This window comes from Mesoplodon bidens (genome assembly GCF_964165515.1).
Source record: "Mesoplodon bidens genome assembly, chromosome: 15".
NCBI classification, from domain to species: domain Eukaryota; kingdom Metazoa; phylum Chordata; class Mammalia; order Artiodactyla; family Ziphiidae; genus Mesoplodon; species Mesoplodon bidens.
This window is the reverse complement of record NC_138171.1, coordinates 43,968,846-43,990,549: the sequence shown is the minus strand read 5'-3', so window position 1 is coordinate 43,990,549 and position 21,704 is coordinate 43,968,846. Positions and strand designations below refer to the sequence as shown.

The following is a 21,704-nucleotide window of genomic DNA, read 5'->3' as shown; positions in this document are numbered from 1 at the left end:
GAAATGCCATGTTGTTGGTTCACCAACTGGCCCCACAAACAAAGGGCAAAGAGAGGTCGAAGAAAGAAACAGACCACTCCAGACTCCAGATTGGTAGGTGGCAGGTGTAATAAGCAAGGGAACTTACATACGAGGCTTGTCTTGGGCGGCCACAGATGAGTAGATCTCCACATCTGTCAGCCAGAATCTTAGAAGTTTATATAGAGGCCTTAACTGGGTTTAGTCATGTATACTGTCCAGATGGTCTCAGCAACACCATACTCTCTCAAGGCTACCTCCTTGTAATAGCTCCCACTGTGGGAACAATGGGAAGAGAGTACATTCCAAGGACGGGGGTGGGTGTGGGTGAGGAGCCTCCAAAAGACTGGGTCCAGCTTTCTGACGTCAACTGGTGGTCACTTCCTCTCCATGACCTCCTCCAACACATGTGCAACTACCAGGCCAGAATTTTAATGCTGGGACCTTCTAGCACTGGCTTTTCCCCCTTGCCCCAGTAATGAGCAATGTTTCAGCTTGGCCCCAGAATGAGAATGATGTAGAGCAGAGCCCTCAGTCAGCCCTCAGTGGACATGAAGCATAAGCAAGACATAAACCTATGTGTGTTAAGCTCCTGAGATACTGGGGTTATTACCACAGCATGATAATTTAGCACAGCAGTTCTCAAAGTGAGGTTTGGGGACCTCTGTGTGCTCCCAAACCCTTTCGGAGGGTCTGCAAGATCAAAACTATTTTCATGATAATACTAAAAGGTTATTTGCTTTTTCACTCTCTGGAGTTTTCCAGAGACTACGTAACACGTGATGATGTTATCTCTCCGATGGCTAATGAAATGTGTTCTTGTGTGTTCTTGTGTTTTAAAAAATTATCAGTTTTAATTTCCAATACAGTAAATATAGATAGATATAACCTACATAAAGAAAAGCTTTTGGGGGTTCCTTTCTTCTTCCTTTCTTTGTTTTCATACCTATACACATTTCCCCCAAATATTTGTTTTATGACATGTATTATTACACAAAGTATACATTTAAATTATAGTGCTATGCAGAGCTTTAGCTTTCATTCATAGGGGTGTATCCTTGCCCATCCATCTGGGCTCCAAGAGTACTGATATAATTTTCAGAGGAGACGGCCAGCAGGGCTGTTGAAGCAGTGTGGGGGTTCTGCTCTGCTGCTCCCGTTCGGCTCCTTGTGCAGGTTCCAACGGTGTTCCTAGCCAGCTCATCAGACACTTATGGCCATAAGGTCCCCCAGCATGCCAACTGGAGTTCTTGCTGTTGGAATCTATTTTTATATTATCCCATTTATAAAATCACAGGCTCTCCTGTTACAGGAAGTTCCTTGTCATTTCCCTGTGTTGCTGGGGGGTACTTACATCACTGGGGTTTTTTTGTTTGTTTTTAGAGGGTTTTTTGGCTGCACTGGGTCTTCATTGTGGGCTTCTCTCTAGTTGTGGCACTTGGGTTTAGTTGCCCCACGGCATGTGGGATCTTAGTCCCCGAATTCTTAACCACTGAACCACAAGGGAAGTCCCTCATTGTGGGTATTTTTTTTTTAATTTAATTAATTAATTAATTTTTGGCTGTGTTGGGTCTTCATTGCTGCGCACAGGCTTTCTCTAGTTGTGGCGAGAGGGGGCTACTCCTCATTGTGGTGCGCGGGCTTCTCATTACAGTGGCTTCTCTTGTGTTTTTTGTTTTTGTTTTTTTTTTGTGGTACGCGGGCTTCTCACTGTTGTGGCCTCTCCCGTTGCGGAGCACAGGCTCCGGACGCGCAGGCACAGCAGCCATGGCTCATGGGCTCAGCCGCTCCGCGGCATGTGGGATCTTCCCGGACCGGGGCACGAACCCGTGTCCCCTGCATCCGCAGGCGGACTCTCAACCACTGCGCCACCAGGGAAGCTCTCAGTGGCTTCTCTTGTTGCGGAGCGGGGGCTCCAGGCTCGTGGGCTTCAGTAGCTATGGCTGAAAGGCTCCAGAGTGCAGGCTCAGTAGCTGTGGCACACAGGCTTAGTTGCTCCGCGGCATGTGGGATCTTCCTGGACCAGGGCTCGAACCCGTGTCTCCTGCATCGGCAGGCGGATTCTTAACCACTGCTCCACCAGGGAAGCCCCTCATTGTGTTTTATTTTACCATTTCTATGTAATGATTCTCCAGTTTTCCCACACTTTTCAACATCAGAATATGTTTCAGCACATGCTTTATCTTTAGGTCTGTGCCCATTTGCCCTCTGGCCTTTTTTTTTTTTTCTTTTTGGCCACACAGCAGGGTTTGTGGGATCTTAGTTCCCTAACCAGGGATCAAACCCACGCCCCCTGGAGTGGAAGCAAGAAGTCTTAACCACTGGACCACCAGGGAGGTCCCCCTCCGGCCTCTTTTTGAAAGGTATAGTGTTTCCAGGGAACAGAGATTAAAAATTAAAGGTCCATTCCTTAGAAATTTTAGAGGCTAAAGTAAAAGTCTGAATTATTGAGAACTAATAGTTAAAGTAGGTCCTGCACAACTATTTGCTTTTTGTAATCCAGTTGACCCTTGAACATCACGGCAGGGTTAGGGCGCTGACCTTCCACTTGTAATTTATGGTCGGCTCTCTGTACACGTGGTTCCTCTGTATACGAGGTCTCTCCATATCCATGGTTCCAAAACCTGACCATTCAACCAGCCGCAGATAGTGTAGAACTACAGTATGTATTTATTGGAAAAAAGACAAAAACCAAAAACTGCTTGTAAGTGCACCTGCAGTTCAAACCTGTGTTGTTCAAGGGACAACTGTAATTAAAAACTTAGGCTAGGGCTTCCCTGGTGGCACAGTGGTTGAGAGTCTGCCTGCCGATGCAGGGGACACAGGTTCGTGCCCTGGTCCAGGAGGATCCCACATGCCGCGGAGCGGCTGGGCCCGTGAGCCATGGCCGCTGAGCCTGTGCGTCCGGAGCCTGTGCTCCGCAGCGGGAGTGGCCACAACAGTGAGAGGCCCACGTACCACAAAAAAAAAACACAAAAAAAACAAAAAAAAAACTTAGGCTAAAGCTGGAACAAGGGTATCCTAGATCATCCTGAAGTTTTCCTGATAAATTCCAATTACTCTGTGGTACTTGAATATATTCAAATGCTTATTACATTCTATAGGTAACACTGCTGAATAAGAGTTCTAGAAATGAATTCAAGATGACACAGGGAAACTCTCACCCAGAGAGTTTATTTGAACCATCATTGCAAATACTACTTGCTGTCTTGCACTAGTAAAAGGAAGTTCTGAAATAGACAAGCCCTGGTGAATTACAACCTCATAACTCCACTATAATTAGATACATTTTGATATGATTATCAGCAAATTTCCACACAATTTTGGTACTGGTTCAGAGGGTTTTTCCTACTGTCATAGAAAAAGTAGCAGACAATTACGTTGAGCACAGCTACATTATTTTTCCCTGTGGACAATAATAAACTATGCCTGTATCTCCAGTTTTACACTCAATGGTGGTTAGGTTTCTGGATGACGGAACGATGTGTTTCTTCCACTGCAGAGAAGAAATACATCTCCACCTAAAAATTACTAAAGCCAAATTTACCCATAATGTCTTCTTATTTCAGTAAGGACCATCAGGTAAGAAAACCCCTGAGGACTTCCCTGCTGGTGCAGTGGTTAAGAATCCTCCTGTCAATGCAGGGGACATGGGTTCGATCCCTGGTCTGGGAAGATCCCACATGCCGTGGAGCAACTAAGCCCGTGTGCCACAAAGACTGAGCCTGTGCTCTAGAGCCTGTGAGCCACAACTACTGAGCCCACGCACCACAACTACTGAAGCCTGCACGCCTAGAGCCCGTGCTCTGCAACAAGAGAAGCCACCACATTTAGCAGCCTGTGCACCGCAACAAAGAGTAGCCCCCACTCGACGCAACTAGAGAAAACCCACGCACAGCAAAGAAGACCCAACACAGCTAAAAATAAATAAATTAAAAAAAAAGGAAAACCCCTGAAATGAGAAGCAAATCTCTCAGTTTTACTATGCCATGTTTTTCACACTTTTTTTTTTTAAGCAACACTTTCCTAAGTTGTTTCATATGAAGCTTTCACTAAAAAAAGGAGTTGCGGGACTTCCCTGGTGGTGCAGTGGTTAAGAATCCGTCTGCCAATGCAGGGGACACGGACTTGAGCCCTGGTCTGGGAAGATCCCACATGCTGCGGAGCAACTAAGCCTGTGTGCCACAACTACCGAGCCCACGCACGACAACTACTGAAGCCTGCACGCCTAGAGCCCGTGCTCTGCAACAAGAGAAGCCACCACAATGAGAAGCCTGTGCACCACAAAGAAGAGTAGCCCCTGCTCGCCACAACTACAGAAAGCCTGCGTGCAGAGGAGTTGCTAAGTTCTCTGGTTTCTAATCAGCTAAGAGGCAGGAGCCTTAGGGCAAAATTCTTAAAAAGAAAAAAAACCCTCAAAAGCTGTTCAGTTGGAAGCAGAATTCATTGCAGTTTGGCTAGGCTCATCTTGGTGACCCACTAGATCTGAAGACATAGCTTGAAAAAATAATAGTGTAAAATATCTCACTGATTCGCTTTATTTCTTAAAATGTGGCCTAGAAAAATTAAAACTACGTAAGTGGATCTTAAGGCTCTAGATAGTTCCTTTGGACATTCATTAGAAACAATTTTTTATATGTGTAGTTTTCATTTTAGGCGCCCCACAAAGAAAGTAAGGAGAACTTTTCTCTTACTTGTATCTTCCTGTCGAAATATGCAAATGAATTTGAACAAAATATATTTGGCATGTTCAGGTCTTTGCATAAACAACTCAAGCATAAAGTTTTTTTCGGATTTTTTGCTTATTTCTCAGGAAGCCCCTGTATTGCTACCTTTTCTCAGCCCTCCTCTTTTTTCCTTTGTCTGTAGAGTGAGACACCCTCCCTGACAGGCAATGATGTGGAAATGCCACCAGAGCCTTTCAGGTTTCATTTTATGAACCGGGTACCAGTATTTGGGGCTGGCCAGTTTGTTCCCCTGGGACCTCTAACCCATTTGGAAATGGATGTGCCATTATGACAGGACAGTTGTGCCCTTTGGTGTCACCATGACCACCAAACTCCTCGCCCGTCCTTTCTGTCTCCTGGCTCTGCCTCCTAGGAGGCTTTCTGCCATTCTTGCTCAGACCCAGTGAACTGTGTGGCCCTTTTCTAGCCGGTCCAAGCAGGTTTTCTCTTAGCACAGCCCAGTGAGCTGTCCAGTATTTACTTTCCCAGTTCCGTTTATCATGACAACTTCCCACAGAGACACAGAAACTGAGTTAACCACCAGCCCCCTCAGCCAGCGGCACTTCCTGTCCTGGGCGCTGCCCAAGGAAATAATAAAGCAATTATTTCTTACTTGAAGCTGTGCATCTTGAAGGACGGGTGAGAGAGAAAAGGACATTTATTCATGCAGTTGTGTTCCAGGCCCAATTACAGGTGATTTGCAGATGGAAATATCGTTTGATATTCACCTTAGACCTACAAGGTCGCTTTCTTTTATTCTTATTTTGACTTATCGGAAATAGCAGAGTTGTCTTACACCTCAGGGCCTCTGCTTAGGTTGGTATGGGTTTTGTCCCGCAGAAAACTGGTCTCCAAGAGGCAAATAGGGGCTGAGTGAAATTCAGCTCCTGCTCTATTCGCTAATCCTTGGGCCCTGCTTGGGCCGTATTGGCCTGGAGGAAGGGATGTCTTCCCAAGTCACACAAAGACACACTGCAGGCTAGAATTGCCCAGGTCTGGCCCAAAGCCCCACTCCATCCCTCTCAAAGTTCCTGAGAAGAGGGATGTTGCCTGCTCTTCCCCATGAGCCCTGTAGGCAGGGACCCAGCCACAGTGTCTGGAGGACAGGCCCTTGGTCAAGCTGGCTCCTCCTTCCTCGGTTCACGCCATTCTTGGGCTGACAGATGCCTTGTTCGTCTTGTAGACTCCCAGCTGCAAAGTCATCACGTCTATTATAGGGAAGGCTGATCCATTCCACTGCTCACTGTGAAACTAATCAAACTTCTTTGGTCCCACCCTACAACATCCTCTTACCACCTACTGCTATGGCACTCTGTAAGAGTCAATTTCTTTTTGGTCAATATACATTCATGGTAAAAAATTCAAATATAAAGGAGGATCCAGGGAAAAGTGAGTTTCCTTCATACACTCAATTCCAAGTTTCTCAGACTCCTTCCCCAGAAATAACCACTGTTACTAGTTTTTTCTTCTTCCAGAGATATTTTATGCATAAACAAACATATATATATATATATCTATATATCTATATAGATATATATCTATATATATATATATCTACATCTCAGTAACTCTCCCCCCTCACTTTAAAACCTAAATAATAGCATATTACACACATATTGTCCAGTACCTTGCTCCTTCCTCCCATTAATAATAGAGATTAGATAGTCTTTATATCTGTGCATTTAGATTCACCTCATTAAAAAAAATCTCATGGTGTCTGTACACTTAGATCTATCTAATTTTCTTAATCTCATGGTATAGCTGTATCACAGTGGTTCTCAATCTAGGGTGACTCTGTACCCCCTCCCCCTCCAGCCAGGAGACAACTTTGGTTATTACAACTGGGGGTGGTTACCAACATCCAATATGGGTAGAGGCCAGGAATGCTGCTAAATATCCTATAATACACAGAACAGTCCCCCACAGCAAAGAATTATCTGGCCTAAAATGTCAATAGTGCCGAGACCGAGAAATTTTGCTGTATAATAACTCAGTTAACCAGATCCCCTATTGATAGGCACTTAGGTGGTTTCTAATATTTTGATATATAGGCAGTGCTGCAATGACAATGGTATAAGTTGGAGTTCTCAGTTGCAGATGATATAATCTATTTTAGTTTAAGCAGAAAGGGATTATAAGGTGGTGACTAAGTTTTTGAGAAGGTTAAGAGTCAAGTTTGGATGCTTCCCAGCCAATAATAGATACCAGGCTGAGGGTCCAACAACACCACAGAAAATTTCTAGTGGAAATTCCAGTGTTGTTGCCTCATGCCATTGATATTAGTGATGCTAAGGATGTTATAACCTGCACAAGAGCTACCCCTGATGGACCAAAGGCTTGGGCTGCTATGCTGGCCAGAACAGCTGAATGTACCACAAATGACTGCTGCCTCCAATCCTGCGTGATGCATCTGCTGGACAAAATTGGGCTGGAGATGATCAAGAGACAGGCGTGGAACTCAGGAGCATCACGGCTGGACCTACACATCAGGGAGCTGAAGGCACGATGTGGATGAGATTCTCCAGAGCCAATTTTTAACTTGGAGTCTTTGCTAGGGGTCTGAGAATAGCATCAGGGGGGTCACAGATCTGGACAGGAAAGAGTACATTTAAATTTTTACTAACCTCCAATTGACATTTAGCATTTTTCTCAATAGGCTGTCTATAGGCAACAAACCACAGCAGTGTCTGGGTCTTTTTTTTTTTTTTTTGCGGTACGCGGGACTCTCACCGCTGTGGCCCCTCCCGCTGTGGAGCACGGGCTCCCGACGCGCGGGCTCAGCGGCCATGGCTCACGGGCCCAGTCGCTCCGCGGCATGTGGGATCTTCCCGGACCGGGGCACGAACCCGTGTCCCCTGCATCGGCAGGCGGACTCTCAACCACCGCACCACCAGGGAAGCCCCCAGTGTCTGGGTCTTTGACACCAACAGAAACCTCAGAAATGTTCATATCACATTGCAGCTGTTGCAGGTATCTTAAAACATTTTTGCATTCCATTCCACTTCAAAATTCAGATACTATGCTATCAGGTCTGAATATTTGATCATGAAGGTGTTTTTAAGAAATATTTTGATAACTGTTTTCATTTAATTGGTTTCCTTTGTATTCTTACAGTGTTTGTTTTATGCATTTAAAAATATTCTAAGAAGGGATCCACAGAATTCACTAGACTCTGGCACAAAAAGAGATTAAGAACCTCTCATCTGGAACTAATCACAAACTCAACCGCCTCCAAGGGCCAGGTAGAGGCCTGAAAACCAGGACCTGCTTTGGTTTCTTACGTTTGAAGGGAAGAAATATTTTCCCTTGCTTTTAATTCCACTCTAAGAACAACTACGTTAAACACTTGATATAAATGGCAATTGACTCTGGTTTCCATGTCAGGAATACTAGGAAGTAATGGAGACTCTGGTCAGTTGCAAGCACATGCCCCAGCAGCTTCTTGTCCCAGCTGACACTTGCCCTGCAGGAAAGTGGGCCCTGGATGGCCAGAGCCTCCAGTTTTCAAGAAAAGCCAGAAGTTTGGATTTTTCTCTATTTTTAGTGTTGGCAAATGGTTAAAAAAAATTAAAAACAACATGTAGGCTACAGACAACCTGTCTGTGGGCTGCGTTTCACACCAGGCTGCAGTTGGGGCTTTTGAGTCTCGAGGAAGAAGCAAAGGAGGCTGAAGACAGAACTCTGGAGAGCACTGCTATCTGCAGGGCGAGCAGAGAAGGAGAATGCAGGGAAGGAGCTAAATGGACAGTGGGAAAGGGGGGAGGGCCCGGAGCAGGGATGCCAAGTAAGGAGACTTTTAAGGAGTGAGAGGCCCCCGTGTTTCGTGAGTCAGGAGAGGTCCACTGAGAGAGATAAGCCTGGAGAAACAGTCACTTGAGGTAGCCTTTCAGAAGTCACAGTCTGAGCCTATTACTCCCTGCCATGCTGCTGCATGAATGCCCTTCCCCACCTACGCCTTTGACTTTGCCATTCCGTCTGCCTGTTACACCGTATCCTCTGCTGCTTGGTGAACTCCTACTTATCCTGTAAGGCCTGGCTTCAATGTCACCACCTCTTTTTCCTCTTCTGTGGTTGTCTACCTGATGGATGACTTGCTCTCCCAGAAGAGTTTCCACAGTCCTTGATTCCATGTTACAGCACTTACCACATTTGATTCAAATACACTTTGGGGGCTTCCCTTGTGGCGCAGTGGTTGAGAGTCCGCCTGCCGATGCAGGGGACGCGGGTTTGTGTCCCGGTCCGGGAAGATCCCACATGCCGCGGAGCGGCTGGGCCCGTGAGCCATGGCCACTGAGCCTGCGCGTCCGGAGCCTGTGCTCCGCAATGGGAGAGGCCACAACAGTGAGAGGCCCGTGTACCGCAAAAAAAACAAAAAACAAAAAACAAATACACTTTGGGGTTTATGGGTCTCACCCACATCTTGCCCACTGGCTATAAGGTCCAGTGGCTCAGGGACTGGATTTTTTTATCCTCTTCTCTCTATGTCTGCCCCAGGCTTGGTACATATTATGCAGTGCTCAAGCGATGTTTGCTGAAGCACAGGGGTTAAGAGCAGGAACTCTGAGCCAGGCTGCCTGGGTTGGGAACCTGGCTTTGCCACTTTCTGTGTAGGCCTGGGCACAGCTTTTTACCTTTCCATGCCTTTTTGTTCATCTGTAAAATGTAATCCTCATGTCAACATTTTATTGTGAATAATAAAATTAAACAAGCTATACTTACAGCACTCAGAACACTGCCTGATACTTAGCCTTATCAAAGTGTTATTATAAATATGTTATATATAAATATTATTATTATTATATGTTAGCTTTGTTATTAAATTGCTTCATCTATTTTGTACACTAATGCATCCTCAGTACCCTGGACAGTCCCTGGAACACTGTAGGTACTTAATAAATATTTGTAGAATCAATGAATGAATGAGTGATGGACTTCCCTGTTTGCCCTCACTCCAGTGTCACACTGCCCTCCCAGTGGGAGTGGGGTGGGTGACAGGGTGTTCAAGGGCCATTAGGGCCTAAGTCACGAATTTAGTAGAAGTTTGTGGGCATAGCCCACAATTATTTCTCTAGGAAAACGTGTCTAACCTACAAAGGAAGTTCTGGAACCCACGTCACAGGTAAGCTGGGAAGGAAAATCTGCATGGCACATGTACCAGGAATAACCTCCTTTGTCTTGTTTTATTCGATACTTTCAAATTTCCTTCTCTAGGCAAGGCTGATTAGAGTGCAAGTTGAAAGTTAATTTGAATTTCACTTTTTGTCCTTGCTCTTATAGGGAGTGAAAAGGCTTCAGCACACTTCAAAGTGTTCACATAACCAACATAAGGAGTGTTTTGCAGCCACACAGACCTGGATTCGAATCAGGACCCCTGACCCTTAGTTGTTCTATAATCATGGATTGCACTCAGCCTGAGTCTCATTTTTCTTACTTGTAAAATGGAGATAGCTTTATTTTCTTCATAAGACTGTAATGGGAAAGCAATTAATTGTGCATTTTGAAACCACTTCAGCTCTATACAAATATCAGTTATTATTGGATCTCCACATTGGTTCCTCGGTAGGGTTTCAGGAGAATAAAGAGTAGCCCTTTATCAATAAAAAAGGCTGGGAAATCCCTGATCTAATCTCAGTGCTCTTTGAGATCCGGAGGGTGTGGGCTTTCCATTCCAAGAGAGAGTCAAGCCAAGCTACTCACGGGCCAAGCCGTGAGGGTGTGGGTGGGCGATCAGTGCTTGACCAGACTAGGACCCAAGGGTCCGGGGTAAACTCCATGCTTGCTTTCATGGCAAACGTCACAATCTACAAACCCTGGTAGGGACTTCAGGAGACTCAAGCCTGAAAGACGATGAGTGAATACCTAGACGCAGGGAGAGGGTCGGTGGAGGAACACTAGAGCCAGAGGAGGGAGGCTGGCGCCGGAGGGAAGATGCATTTGATGCAGTGTAAGGGGAATGGAGCGCTGGAGGTCTCCATCCTGAGCGAAAGTGAGGCCCAGTGAAAGGGGCCAGCCTGAGGAATTTCGGTTCCCGCCCCTCGACTCCCGGCTTTGACTACAGTTCCGCCCGCAACCGCCCTGGGCCCCTCGCCCCGCCCCCAGAGGGTAATCGGGCCGTACCATTATGCCATCATAGGGGTGGGGTGAATCGTGGGCTTAGTCCTGCAAAGCAAATTTAACTTCTTTGTCAGAAAAACAGAGGATTATATGTATTACTTGAAAGATTCTTAGTTAATACGCTTCCTTTCTGCCTGCTAGGGTCCTCTATACTCCCTGAATAGTGGCAGGAGTAGGCCACGATTCCCCCGTTCCTTTCCGCAGTTGGTGCGTTCCCCCGGCATGCGTAGGCGGGGAGGCGTACATAAACCTCGACGCAGGAGGCGGGGCTGCTCAGTCCTCGAGGCGTCGGTGTTGCGGTGTTGGGATCTTGTTGATCGTCGGCCTGTGCGCGCGTGCGCGGACATGGCCTCAAACGGTATGTAAGGGCGCGAGGCGGCGGTGGCGCGCCGGCTCCGGGCCTCGTTCCCTCCCAGTCGGGCTTTTGTTTTTCGGTGGGACCTGGGCGGCGATCGCGTGTAGGGTCTTCTCGCAGCACTGGCGGGAAGCAGCGGAGAGGGGTGGAAGGGGGAGGCCGATGTCGCCATCTTGTTTCGCTCCTCTGGCGCCTGGCGTGGGACGGGAGGTCTTCCCTTCGCAGCCCCTATCCTTGACGTGAGGGTTGGGAGGGACACTTCTTGGTGATTGGAAACGTGAGGCATGGATGGAAATGCCCGGTCCCTGTAGCCTTTTCTCCTCCTCATCCCCAGCCTCGCGCTCGGGCCCGCTTTGTCGCAGTGCTGCATCCGGGCATTCGGAGCGCGCACGCGCTCTGCTGGCCCCTCCCCCCTTTCTGGCGGCGCGAACCCCCCCTCCCGCCTCGTGTCGGCCCTGCTTTTTGTCGCGAGACCCTTGGCTGGAGGCTCCGCGGCGCGCGTCCGGTTTGGGCCTCGCCCCGGGGGTCCCTCGGGAAGGGGCGGGACCGCCTCGTTCCCGCCTCGCTTGCCACGCGGGCGGGGGCGGAGGCTTGGGCGCGCTTAACGGCTAGGGGTGGTCCAACGGACTTGGGGACCCGGCCCGAGGCTTTTCCCGCCTAAATTTCCTCTCTCGGAGGTGGGAACCGAAAGGAACGGCCGCCCGAGGCCACACCTTCTCCCGGTCCTTTTGCCCTTTTCTGCGGGAGGAAGCGCCTCGTTTCCTGTACCGGCGAGACGAGTGGATCTGGCCAGTGCGTCTAACATGTGGCGTTTTAAAAGCGCTTTCTCTTCCTTCGGTTCTCCGAGTCTCCCCACAGCCCCGAGGCAGGCAAGGAGGAGTTAAGAAAACGCACTCGTGGGGAGCCACAGGGCTGGGGACTTGAGTACCAGTCGACTTGCCTCCCGAGGCGACCGCTCTTTGATGGTGATCTCTGTTGTTTGGGATCAAAGAGCGCTCTTCTCTTGGTTGGCTAGCTTTGCATTAAAAGCCTCCCGTTTCCAGTCTCCAAGATTGGGCAAAGGGTGAAGAGCGGCCTCTTAGGAGACATTCTTGTTTTTCGGATTGAAAAAGTGGAGGCTACGTTCCGAACAATTCTGCCTCTGGCTTGAATTAAAACCTGTTCTGCTGAAGCAGCTGTGTGACTTTAGCTTGACTCTTGGTGATATCTTCGTCTTCGAGCGGGTGTGAGAAGGAAATGTGTGTAAATTTGTGCAGCTCCTGACATCGATTGAAGTTGCAGAAAATTGTAGCTGTTCACCAAGACTCTTGCTTTTTCCAATACTTAAGGCTTCTTGGTCTCTGTAGAAATTCGCTGTTTTTTTTTTTTTTTTTGCTTTTCTTTATTGTAAGAAAACTTGACTACGGTCTGCCAGATTGCTTCTCTCAACTAGGGTTTCATGTGGGAATTTATGCCTCGTTGACTTTCCTCTCTGGGGGCTCCAAAGCTAGCTTGAGTTAAGACTTTTCGCTCTAAGTCTACTTTTAGGGATGGTTGAAGGTAATATAATTGTGTTTTTGTTTTTTAGACTATACTCAACAAGCAACCCAAAGGTGAGTGTCATTTCTGGGCTTCCAAAGTTTGTAAAGGGCAAGGGTGGCTAAGGTGTTTTTTTTCTGAGAGCACGGTTTGTCTTTTCCTCCAGTTATGGGGCCTACCCAACCCAGCCTGGGCAGGGCTATTCCCAGCAGAGCAGTCAGCCCTATGGACAGCAGAGTTACAGTGGCTACGGCCAGTCAGCGGACACTTCAGGCTACAGCCAGAGCAGCTATGGTAGTTCTTACGGACAGACCCAGAACAGTGAGTCTCTTTTAGTGGGTCACCCCACCTCTTCCTGCTCTTTCTGAATGTTGCTTTTTTTAAACCTAAGCAGTGCTGAAATGTTTGCTTTAACCAGTCTATGATTCTTAAAGCACTTTAGCATTTGAGTCCTTTCAAACAAAAATACTTAATTGGTTTGTAATTGTTTCCTATTATTTTCTTTGACTTTTTACTTTTCCATTTATGTTGCACTTTTCCCCATTTCCCCTAAGAATGAAAGTGAAATGGGAGGGCGGAGCGGGGGGAGTATTTCCTAAAGGGAGAAAACTTTTAGGTACTTAAAGGGAGAAAATGACTTCCTTGAAGATGTTTGAAGTTAGACTGCTGTATATCACATGATACACCAGGAGGTGGAATTTTGCCCTGAGGTCCTGAAGTGTGAATAATATGGGGTTGTCTTATTTGTACTGCACACTTAAAGGGCAGGTTAAAATGCTGTTAATTAATAGGGATCTCTTGGGCTGTGATTAGTGGTGGTCCTCGAGGCTGGCTTTGGTGTGGGTGGGATGAGATTGGAATTCTGAAGTTGGTAGAAGTTGGAATATTAAGCTTTAAGGTAAAAGAGAAAGGTAATCTCTGACTGTGAGTTGCAAGATTTCCAAGCATCTTCAAAGAGGCTGACTTTTCAAGTATGGGGAGCATTAGGTGGTATATAATGTTTTCTTCAACCTATTCCCTGCCTTTTCTCTTTGATCATAGTTTTTGTGACTTCCTTTTTCTTTTAGCAGGCTATGGCACACAGTCAACTCCCCAGGGATATGGCTCAACTGGTGGCTATGGCAGTAGCCAAAGTTCTCAGTCGTCTTACGGGCAGCAGTCCTCATACCCTGGCTATGGCCAGCAGCCAGCTCCTAGCAGCACCTCGGGAAGGTAAGGAGTTGTGGGGAGAGGGGAGAGGTAGATTAGGGGTGCATGAGTGAGCATGAGGACTAACGGGGGTGGCCTCTGTTGGGTACAGAGAATGGGATGTACTGAAAGTGAAAGAAGGTTTTGGACATGCTGGCATTATGATTCTGCTTTTTCCTTTTCCGTAGTTACAGTAGCAGTTCTCAGAGCAGCGGCTATGGGCAGCCCCAGAGTGGGGGCTATGGCCAACAGTCTGGCTATGGTGGACAGCAGCAAAGCTATGGACAGCAGCAAAGCTATAATCCCCCTCAGGGCTATGGGCAGCAGAACCAGTACAACAGCAGCAGTGGAGGTGGAGGGGGTGGTGGAGGTGAGATGTCTTCAGCTTTGTCTCATACCTGCTTTTTGTAAGGAATTGTATCCTGCTCGACCCGTTCCCTAGAAGGGTTCTTGAAAATGTTGCGCTTTTGTTTCCTAGCTTCATTTTAATTTTTATTGTAATTTATCACCTGGTGCAGTTGAACTGCTTTATGCCACCTCGCAGTCTGTTTTGTGTTTTTTAAAGGCATCCTTTCTTTCCTGACAGGTAATTACGGCCAAGATCAGTCCTCCATGAGTGGTAGTGGTGGCGGCGGTTATGGCAATCAGGACCAGAGTGGTGGCGGCGGCTACGGGGGAGGCCAGCAAGACCGTGGGGGCCGTGGCCGGGGCGGTGGCGGTGGTTACAGCCGCAGCAGTGGTGGCTATGAACCCAGAGGTCGTGGAGGCGGCCGTGGAGGCAGAGGCGGCATGGGGTAGGTGTCTTGTGAGCCAGGGAGTAACATCAGTGAGCAGTGTGGAGGGTTGCATGAATCTCCCTTGAAGCCTAGTCCCTTAGTGCATGGTTAGTCTTATTCTAGGGATTTGTGAGGGCTTTGATTTAGGAGCATTGACTGTTTCTTCTTCATACATCCCCATTTTATTTTTGTGAGAACTTGGGAGCCTGAACTTCTACCCACACCTCTGTATAGAGATTTGAGTACTGACACTTTTATTTCTGAAGAAAAAGAAACATGGGTGTATATGGATTGGAGTCATTGATATCCTAGGCAAGAAAAATGGAAGTAAAGGCTTCTTTGTCTGCAAGGGAAACCGATGATCCCACTCCTGGTAATAGGGAAACTTGTTACTTGTATTCCCACGTGTCCTCTGAGGAAGTTGTAAATGGTTAACCTGACTTGAGCTTCCAGGAATTGGCTACTCTCTCTCTGTATTCTGTAGTCATTTGAATCCACGAGCACTCATTTGACTGACAGTAATGATTTTGTGTGTGACTTGGTTCATGGGGCTATCTGAAGTGTGCAGACCTTTTGGACAAAATACAGTACGCTTGACAGTGGTATCCCACCTATTTGCTCCACTGTCCCCCTTCCTCTGGTTACTTGCCCAACTGGACCTTCTTTCCTCCCCTTCCCGCTGAAGTTGAAGTAAAACCTTAGATTTGATGCTAAAGCATTTGTCAAATCTGTTGGTAAATATGATTTGAAGCACCCTACTCTGTCTCCCTTGAGAGGGGAGGAATGTCAGTGTGTTACTCCTTTTTGGGGAAAAGTAGGTTTTTTAAAAAGAGTTTGTGTATGGTAAGTATTCAGAGGTGGGTGGGGGCAATCTCAAAAACCGTACAAAATAAGGAAAACTCTGTTGTGTGCGTGTGTTTAATGCAAAACTTTAAAAAGAAAAACAACTGTTAATGTGACTGTTAACTTGCTCTGCATTTTATGTGCCACAGGTATGAAAGGTGACATTGCAAAATACTCCGCTCTTCTCACAGTGTAGAAGGGGTGACCCCGGGGGTGGGGAGAGATCAAAAACAGCTCAGTAGTTAGGGTAGGGCTTAGTTAAGTTTGTCTCGCTTTAAGGGGAAATTGCCTTTGGTTTTGACTTTTTATGGAACGGGGTTGGGTCTGCTTGCTGCTTTCAAAGCAAAAAACCACAAAAATGTGTTCAGGGCTACCCCAGCCTGGTGTGAAATGTCTTCTGGGTAAATCGGGGGTAGGGTTTTTAAACCAACTACTGGGTTGTCATCCAGTCGCGACAAGAGGAAAAAACATCTGCTACGTCGGAAGAACGACCAAGGAAAATGGGTCTTTTTTTTTTTCCAGAGGAAATAGATATATAACCTTTTAAAGCAAAATCCTTAAAAATTGTGTCTGAGAAATTGCACACGTGTGTGTGACATGCTCAAAGGTCAGACAAGGGGTGGTCAGGAAGGGGAATGTATTTTAGTAGCCATTTGTATTACCATTTTCCCAAAACACCTACCCATGTTTGGGGAATGTTGAACAAAATCAAAAACCGCCCTTTTGTAGCCGTTGGAAGCTTCATGTCCTTTCTTCTAACTTGTCTTCTCCAGCGGAAGTGACCGTGGTGGCTTCAATAAATTTGGTGGTAAGTGAACAGAGTTTCCAAAATTCCCAACTCCCAGCAATGCTTTGTCTGATTGTTCATTTGCAGATGTCTTAGCGTGTTTTAAGTGTCAAAGGTTTTGGAGTGTCCAGAACCACCTCCAGAAAGGGGTGGGGTAGAATGCCACCTGCTGCCAGATGTGTGCTAACCTGGAGGCAGGCAGGGGTAAGACTCAGCAGGCATCTGGTACCAATTCGGTTTGACCCAGGTTAAATAAGAGGTGTTTAAGTAGGCCTCTGACAGGAGTGTTGCCACACCCGGCACTTAGTGAGCACCGTAATGAGAAACTGGAGAGTGTGCTGGACCACGTGGGGCCCACTTGGCTTTAGGATCCTTTTGATCAGTGTGTCCGAGGTTAGTGTGTGTGAGTGAGTGTGTGTGTGTATGTATGTATGTATGTGTATGTAAATATCTCCAAATGTTTTAATTCTGGACGAGGGATGTGAACTATTGCCCTGCCCTGAGGATGGTGAAGTTGGTATATACTTATATATTAAATACTGAATGGTGTCAATGCGATTCTACATACACGCATTTAAACTCAATTCAGATGGGCAAATAGAAACTAGCTCTGGGAAGGAAGGTGTGGACTACTTCCAAGAAAAGTTGGGAGTATGTGTGGCTCATGGGAAATAACCAGGTCTTAAACAGCACAAACTGAATTCATGGAAAAATGGCAAATTTGAGAAGTCTCCCAGTAAGCTGGAACTTTTCTGGTTTGGTTAACAAAAGGTTTCTTGATTTGTCTCAACATTTAAAGCCAAAGGCTTGGGTTCATGATTTAGGTGTCATTGAGTGTGGGTACAATATTTATGATGAATTCAGATAAACTTTGGTCAAAGATGGTCTCTGGAAAAAAAATAGAGGCTGCATTATGGAAATAAGATTTCTGGTCTGTTCCCTGGGACATGCTTAAAAAATACAATAGCTGTTATGTATGATTTTTATTTTCATGTGGTTTTGGGGGAAACAAACATGGTTTTAAGAATGGTTTCTAAAGATGAAATTAAAAATTGTTCTACAAGGGATAAGTGTCTTTGGTGTTACAGTTTGGAGAAACTGTATGGATGCATATCACATTGCTGGTGGTGAGCCCATTTCTCTCTGGGGTGAGAGAACAGGGCCAAGCTATGAGTTGGTTTGTTAACTTCAAGGGGTCTCCCTCCTGGCCCTCCCAGTCTGTGCTGAGGACATTTCCCAGCCTGAGCTGGGGGAGGCAGCATTTTCTGAAGTGTGGCGTTGTCCCTGTGGGGACTCAAGTTACATACAGATCTTAAGAAAAGGGGCCTCTGTCTTCCCCAGACCTGCCTAGGATTTTTCTCTGGGCAGGCAACCCAGGACAGGGTTTGGAGTGAGGCTGTGAGCACTTAACCTGATATTTTGCATAAGTTTGGATTTGGTGTGAATTTTTCTCCTTGTCTTTCTCAGCCTGTTGACTAACGGCTCCTCTTTCCTTGTTTTTTTTGTTTTTTGTTTTTTTTTCATGTCACTTAAGGCCCTCGGGACCAAGGATCACGTCATGACTCTGGTAAGTCCAGAGGTGGCATGAAGGAATGGCTCAAGTGGTATCAGGACTTTTCCTGGATGTTCTTTGAAACTTAAAGGGATCTGAAGAACAGGGGTAGAGAAGAAGGAAAATGTGGGGAAGGGAGTTCAGGTGTAGCTATACTTAATAGTGATTTATAAATGAGCCATGTATCAGAAATACCTGATGTGGTGATTTCCTCTCCCAGCAATTTAATAGGTCCGGGAGGAACCCGAGAATTTGCATTTCTAACAAGTTTCAGGAGATGCTGATGTATCTGTGTGTGGACCATAATCCTGAACTGCTGGTTCAGTTAAAGCAGTGGCTTTTAAAAATGGGGATCGTAACCAAATTATTGAACGAAAAAGACACAGAAAGGGAAGCACTTAGTGTATTTTTTGTTTTAATTATGTTTATATACTGGATTTTAGTGTAAAATAGGTTTCTTAACTTGGGGGTCTTAACATTGACAAACAACTGGTGTACATACTGTGTGGTTGGGCAGTTAACTCCTGAGCCCTGGTTTCTTTAGTATCAACATGTTTCAAAGGGTAGTTGTAAAATTAAGTTTAAATTTGTGAAGTGGCTGGCATACTGGTACTCAGATAATAAAATAGAAGGGATGGGGATTTCTTTTGTCTGACCTAAACCAAAGTATATTGCTTGCTTTAGAATTTTTTTCTTTGAAAGCGAAATAGCAAGTATTAAAGTTATTAAGAGTCACTGACTTGTTCTACCTTTGCTTCTCTCTTCAAATTCATGTTTCTTTCTGCGTTTGACAAACAGAACAGGATAATTCAGACAACAACACCATCTTCGTTCAAGGCCTGGGCGAGAATGTTACAATTGAGTCTGTAGCTGATTACTTCAAGCAGATTGGTATCATTAAGGTACTTGTGGAGCAGAGTGGGTGCTTTCTATCAGTGCTGCAGGCTTTTGGATTTCACACCTTAGTGAAAAAAAAGTCTTAATGGTTGCCTGCTTAATTTGTTGAGGAAAGAACATTAGCCTTTGCCATTTTCTAAAGGGAATCACATTTTAACACAAAAGAGGCACAATTGATAAAAAAGGGAGTGTCTAAAACTTTTGAATTTGTAGTCTATAATCTTTACTTTCATCTTTTAATATTGAAGTGAGAAACAGTTATAGTTGATGGCTTTAATTCAAGTTACATGAAGTAGAAAGGTATGGTTATGATAGTGCTGTCTTAAGATTGATGTTATCTCACGTTGATTTCTTCAGACAAATAAGAAAACAGGACAGCCCATGATTAATCTGTACACAGACAGGGAAACAGGCAAGCTGAAGGGAGAGGCAACAGTATCATTTGATGACCCACCTTCTGCTAAAGCAGCTATTGACTGGTTTGATGGTATGTATGAGGAGGCTGGCAGGGGTGGGGGACAGGGCAACTAGCTTTGGGAAATGGCCTGTGTTTTGAGGATTTCTGTGAGTCTTCCAACGCTCCTATTTCGGTGTGGTCTTATTTTTTCTTACGTTTCATGAGATTGTAAACATTTACAAGAAGATGGAGTCCACTCTTGATTGTACCAAGTGTGTTTTTGGACCCACAGCTCTTAATAAAAAGTCTCCTTATACCTCCTTTATTCCTTTAGGTAAAGAATTCTCTGGGAATCCTATCAAGGTCTCATTTGCTACTCGGCGAGCAGACTTCAATCGGGGTGGTGGCAATGGTCGTGGAGGCCGAGGACGAGGAGGTGAGGAGCTACTTCTGCTGGCGTAAGAGGTGATGGGGAGAGAAGGGAGGGAGGGTGGATGGGGAGAGAAGGGAGGGAGGGTGGTAAGGGTTTACATGGGAGAGAAGGTTAGGTTAAGCAAACTTGGAAGCGGAGTAGACCTGTTATTGTGTCTACACTAGGACCCATGGGCCGTGGAGGCTATGGAGGTGGTGGCAGTGGTGGCGGTGGCCGAGGAGGATTCCCCAGTGGCGGCGGTGGCGGTGGAGGACAGCAGCGAGCTGGGGACTGGAAGTGTCCTAATCCGTGAGTGAAACTTCTTTAATTCTTTTCTCAGCCATCTTGCACGTGTGCCCTTTGGTACTATGGTAGAGCTTGTGTTTTCCGACTAATAGATGTCAAAGGTACACTTTGACAGGCTTGGCCAGGAGTCACCTAGGTGATGTAGCTCTAGAGGGAAAGGTATTGGACTGGGTTCAGTAGCCTGCAGTTTTTGTCTGGCTCGCTCCTGAGAAACAAGCCCTTTTGCTTTTCCGAGGCCTCATTTTCCTCACGTATCCGTAAGGTAACTGGAGTGTTCGTAATTCTAGGTCTTGTCTTACCGCCCCCCGGCCCTGACTAATTGTCTTATTTTTCTCAGTACGTGTGAGAACATGAACTTCTCATGGAGGAATGAATGCAACCAATGTAAGGCCCCTAAACCAGATGGCCCAGGAGGGGGACCAGGAGGCTCTCATATGGGTAAGGAAGAGGCAGAGCTGGTGATAAGGAGTTGGGATCAAAAAGGAGGTTAGAGGGAAGGTAGGAAGAATTTGGGTGATGTGATATGGGGATATATCATATTTCTTTTTTCCTAGGGGGAAACTATGGAGATGATCGTCGTGGTGGCAGAGGAGGCTATGATCGGGGCGGCTACCGAGGCCGAGGCGGGGACCGTGGGGGCTTCCGAGGGGGCCGGGGTGGTGGGGACAGAGGTGGCTTTGGCCCTGGCAAGATGGACTCCAGGTAAGTAAGACTCTAAATTGAAAGTAGAACAGTTGAACAGAGGTCATGGGATTGCAAGGTTTTGGGACAGTGGTTTCATTTTGAGGGCTAGGTTGGAAAGCTGAGACTGTAACCATAGTGGGTAGGGAAGGAAGATATGTGGGAGAGCTAATCTGTAGACTCCCATATACTCTATACCTAGGGAGATAGGAGCTATTTCTTGGGGTTGGGTAGCAGGGGCGGATAGGATTTCGGGGGTGGGGTGGGTAGAGAGGTTGGTAACTCAGACCTAATGGATACTCTTTCTTGCAGGGGTGAGCACAGACAGGATCGCAGGGAGAGGCCGTATTAGCCTGGCTCCTGAAGTTCTGGAGCAGCTTTCTTCCTGTACCCAGTGTTACCCTCATTATTTTGTAACCTTCCAACTCCTGATCACCCACGGTTTTTTTGTGTCGGACTATGTAATTGTAACCATATCTCTGGTTCCCATTAAAAACCATCATTTTAGTTAAATTTTCTTCCTCTTCCCCCTCTTCACTGTCCTGGAGTGTTGATGTCCAGGTCAAGAATGTGGGGAGTTTTCCTCTTTCAGATCAACCTGCCTTGTGGGAACTGGAATAATTTGTTTGTTCCCACTTAGCAGGAACTGGAATAAAGTGTTTGATAACTTGTTTCAGGGAGAAAAGGTCAAGTGTATCCTTGAAAGTAGAGATTAAACTTTTCTGTTATGGTAAAAACTAGATGAATGAAAGGGGTAAATGAGAAACATGTGGTGTGTTGGCCCAGAATTGTCCAACCATTTGGGAGTTTTTCTTTTACCATGTTTATTCACATGCTGGTTTTAGTGAGCTTATTATTTACAGTAGTTCTGTTCTTTTTTTAAGGCCTCTTGGCTCTTCTGGCACTTTTCTGAGTGGGGCTCAAACAAATTAGGTTGCTTTGGGGGTGGTACTCAAGCTTGATCATGATTGGAGCACATAGTTATTAGCCAGTTGGGTGTTTTGCAGGAAGAAGAGTAACTGAGCACCTACTTAATGGCAGGTGTTCCGTGGCCTTGCTCACTTCATGCCCAGTGCATGGGTGATGTGGCTCTCATTTCTCAGGAAATGGTCGACCCCAGGATGGAGTCCCTG

At 46.3% G+C, this 21,704-nt stretch overlaps 1 protein-coding gene across 2 annotated transcripts; it reads left to right on the top strand.

The window, feature by feature from the left end:
- Positions 1-11,141: 11,141 nt before the first annotated feature.
- On the top strand, positions 11,142-21,084 carry FUS (FUS RNA binding protein). Of its 2 annotated transcripts, none has more exons than XM_081255404.1 (15): positions 11,142-11,217; positions 12,782-12,806; positions 12,899-13,053; positions 13,803-13,944; positions 14,109-14,290; positions 14,507-14,714; positions 16,313-16,347; positions 17,861-17,893; positions 18,677-18,780; positions 19,133-19,262; positions 19,507-19,608; positions 19,770-19,893; positions 20,228-20,328; positions 20,445-20,592; positions 20,884-21,084. In XM_081255404.1, exons 1-15 carry the CDS (start codon positions 11,205-11,207, stop codon positions 20,921-20,923), a joined length of 1,542 nt encoding a protein of 513 aa, XP_081111530.1. In that variant the 5' UTR covers positions 11,142-11,204; the 3' UTR covers positions 20,924-21,084. The 2 variants fall into 2 exon arrangements, with proteins under 2 accessions (XP_081111530.1, XP_081111529.1); XM_081255403.1 differs by having other exon boundaries at positions 13,800-13,944.
- The last annotated feature ends 620 nt before the right edge of the window (positions 21,085-21,704 follow it).

What these genes read in the sequence shown, in the direction of transcription:
- FUS (XM_081255403.1), top strand. An exon ending in ACTCAACAAGCAACCCAAAG is followed by an intron (nt 12,807 to 12,898) that starts GTGAGTGTCATT and finishes CTTTTCCTCCAG; the next exon opens with TTATGGGGCCTACCCAACCC. An exon ending in AGCTATTGACTGGTTTGATG is followed by an intron (nt 19,263 to 19,506) that starts GTATGTATGAGG and finishes TTATTCCTTTAG; the next exon opens with GTAAAGAATTCTCTGGGAAT.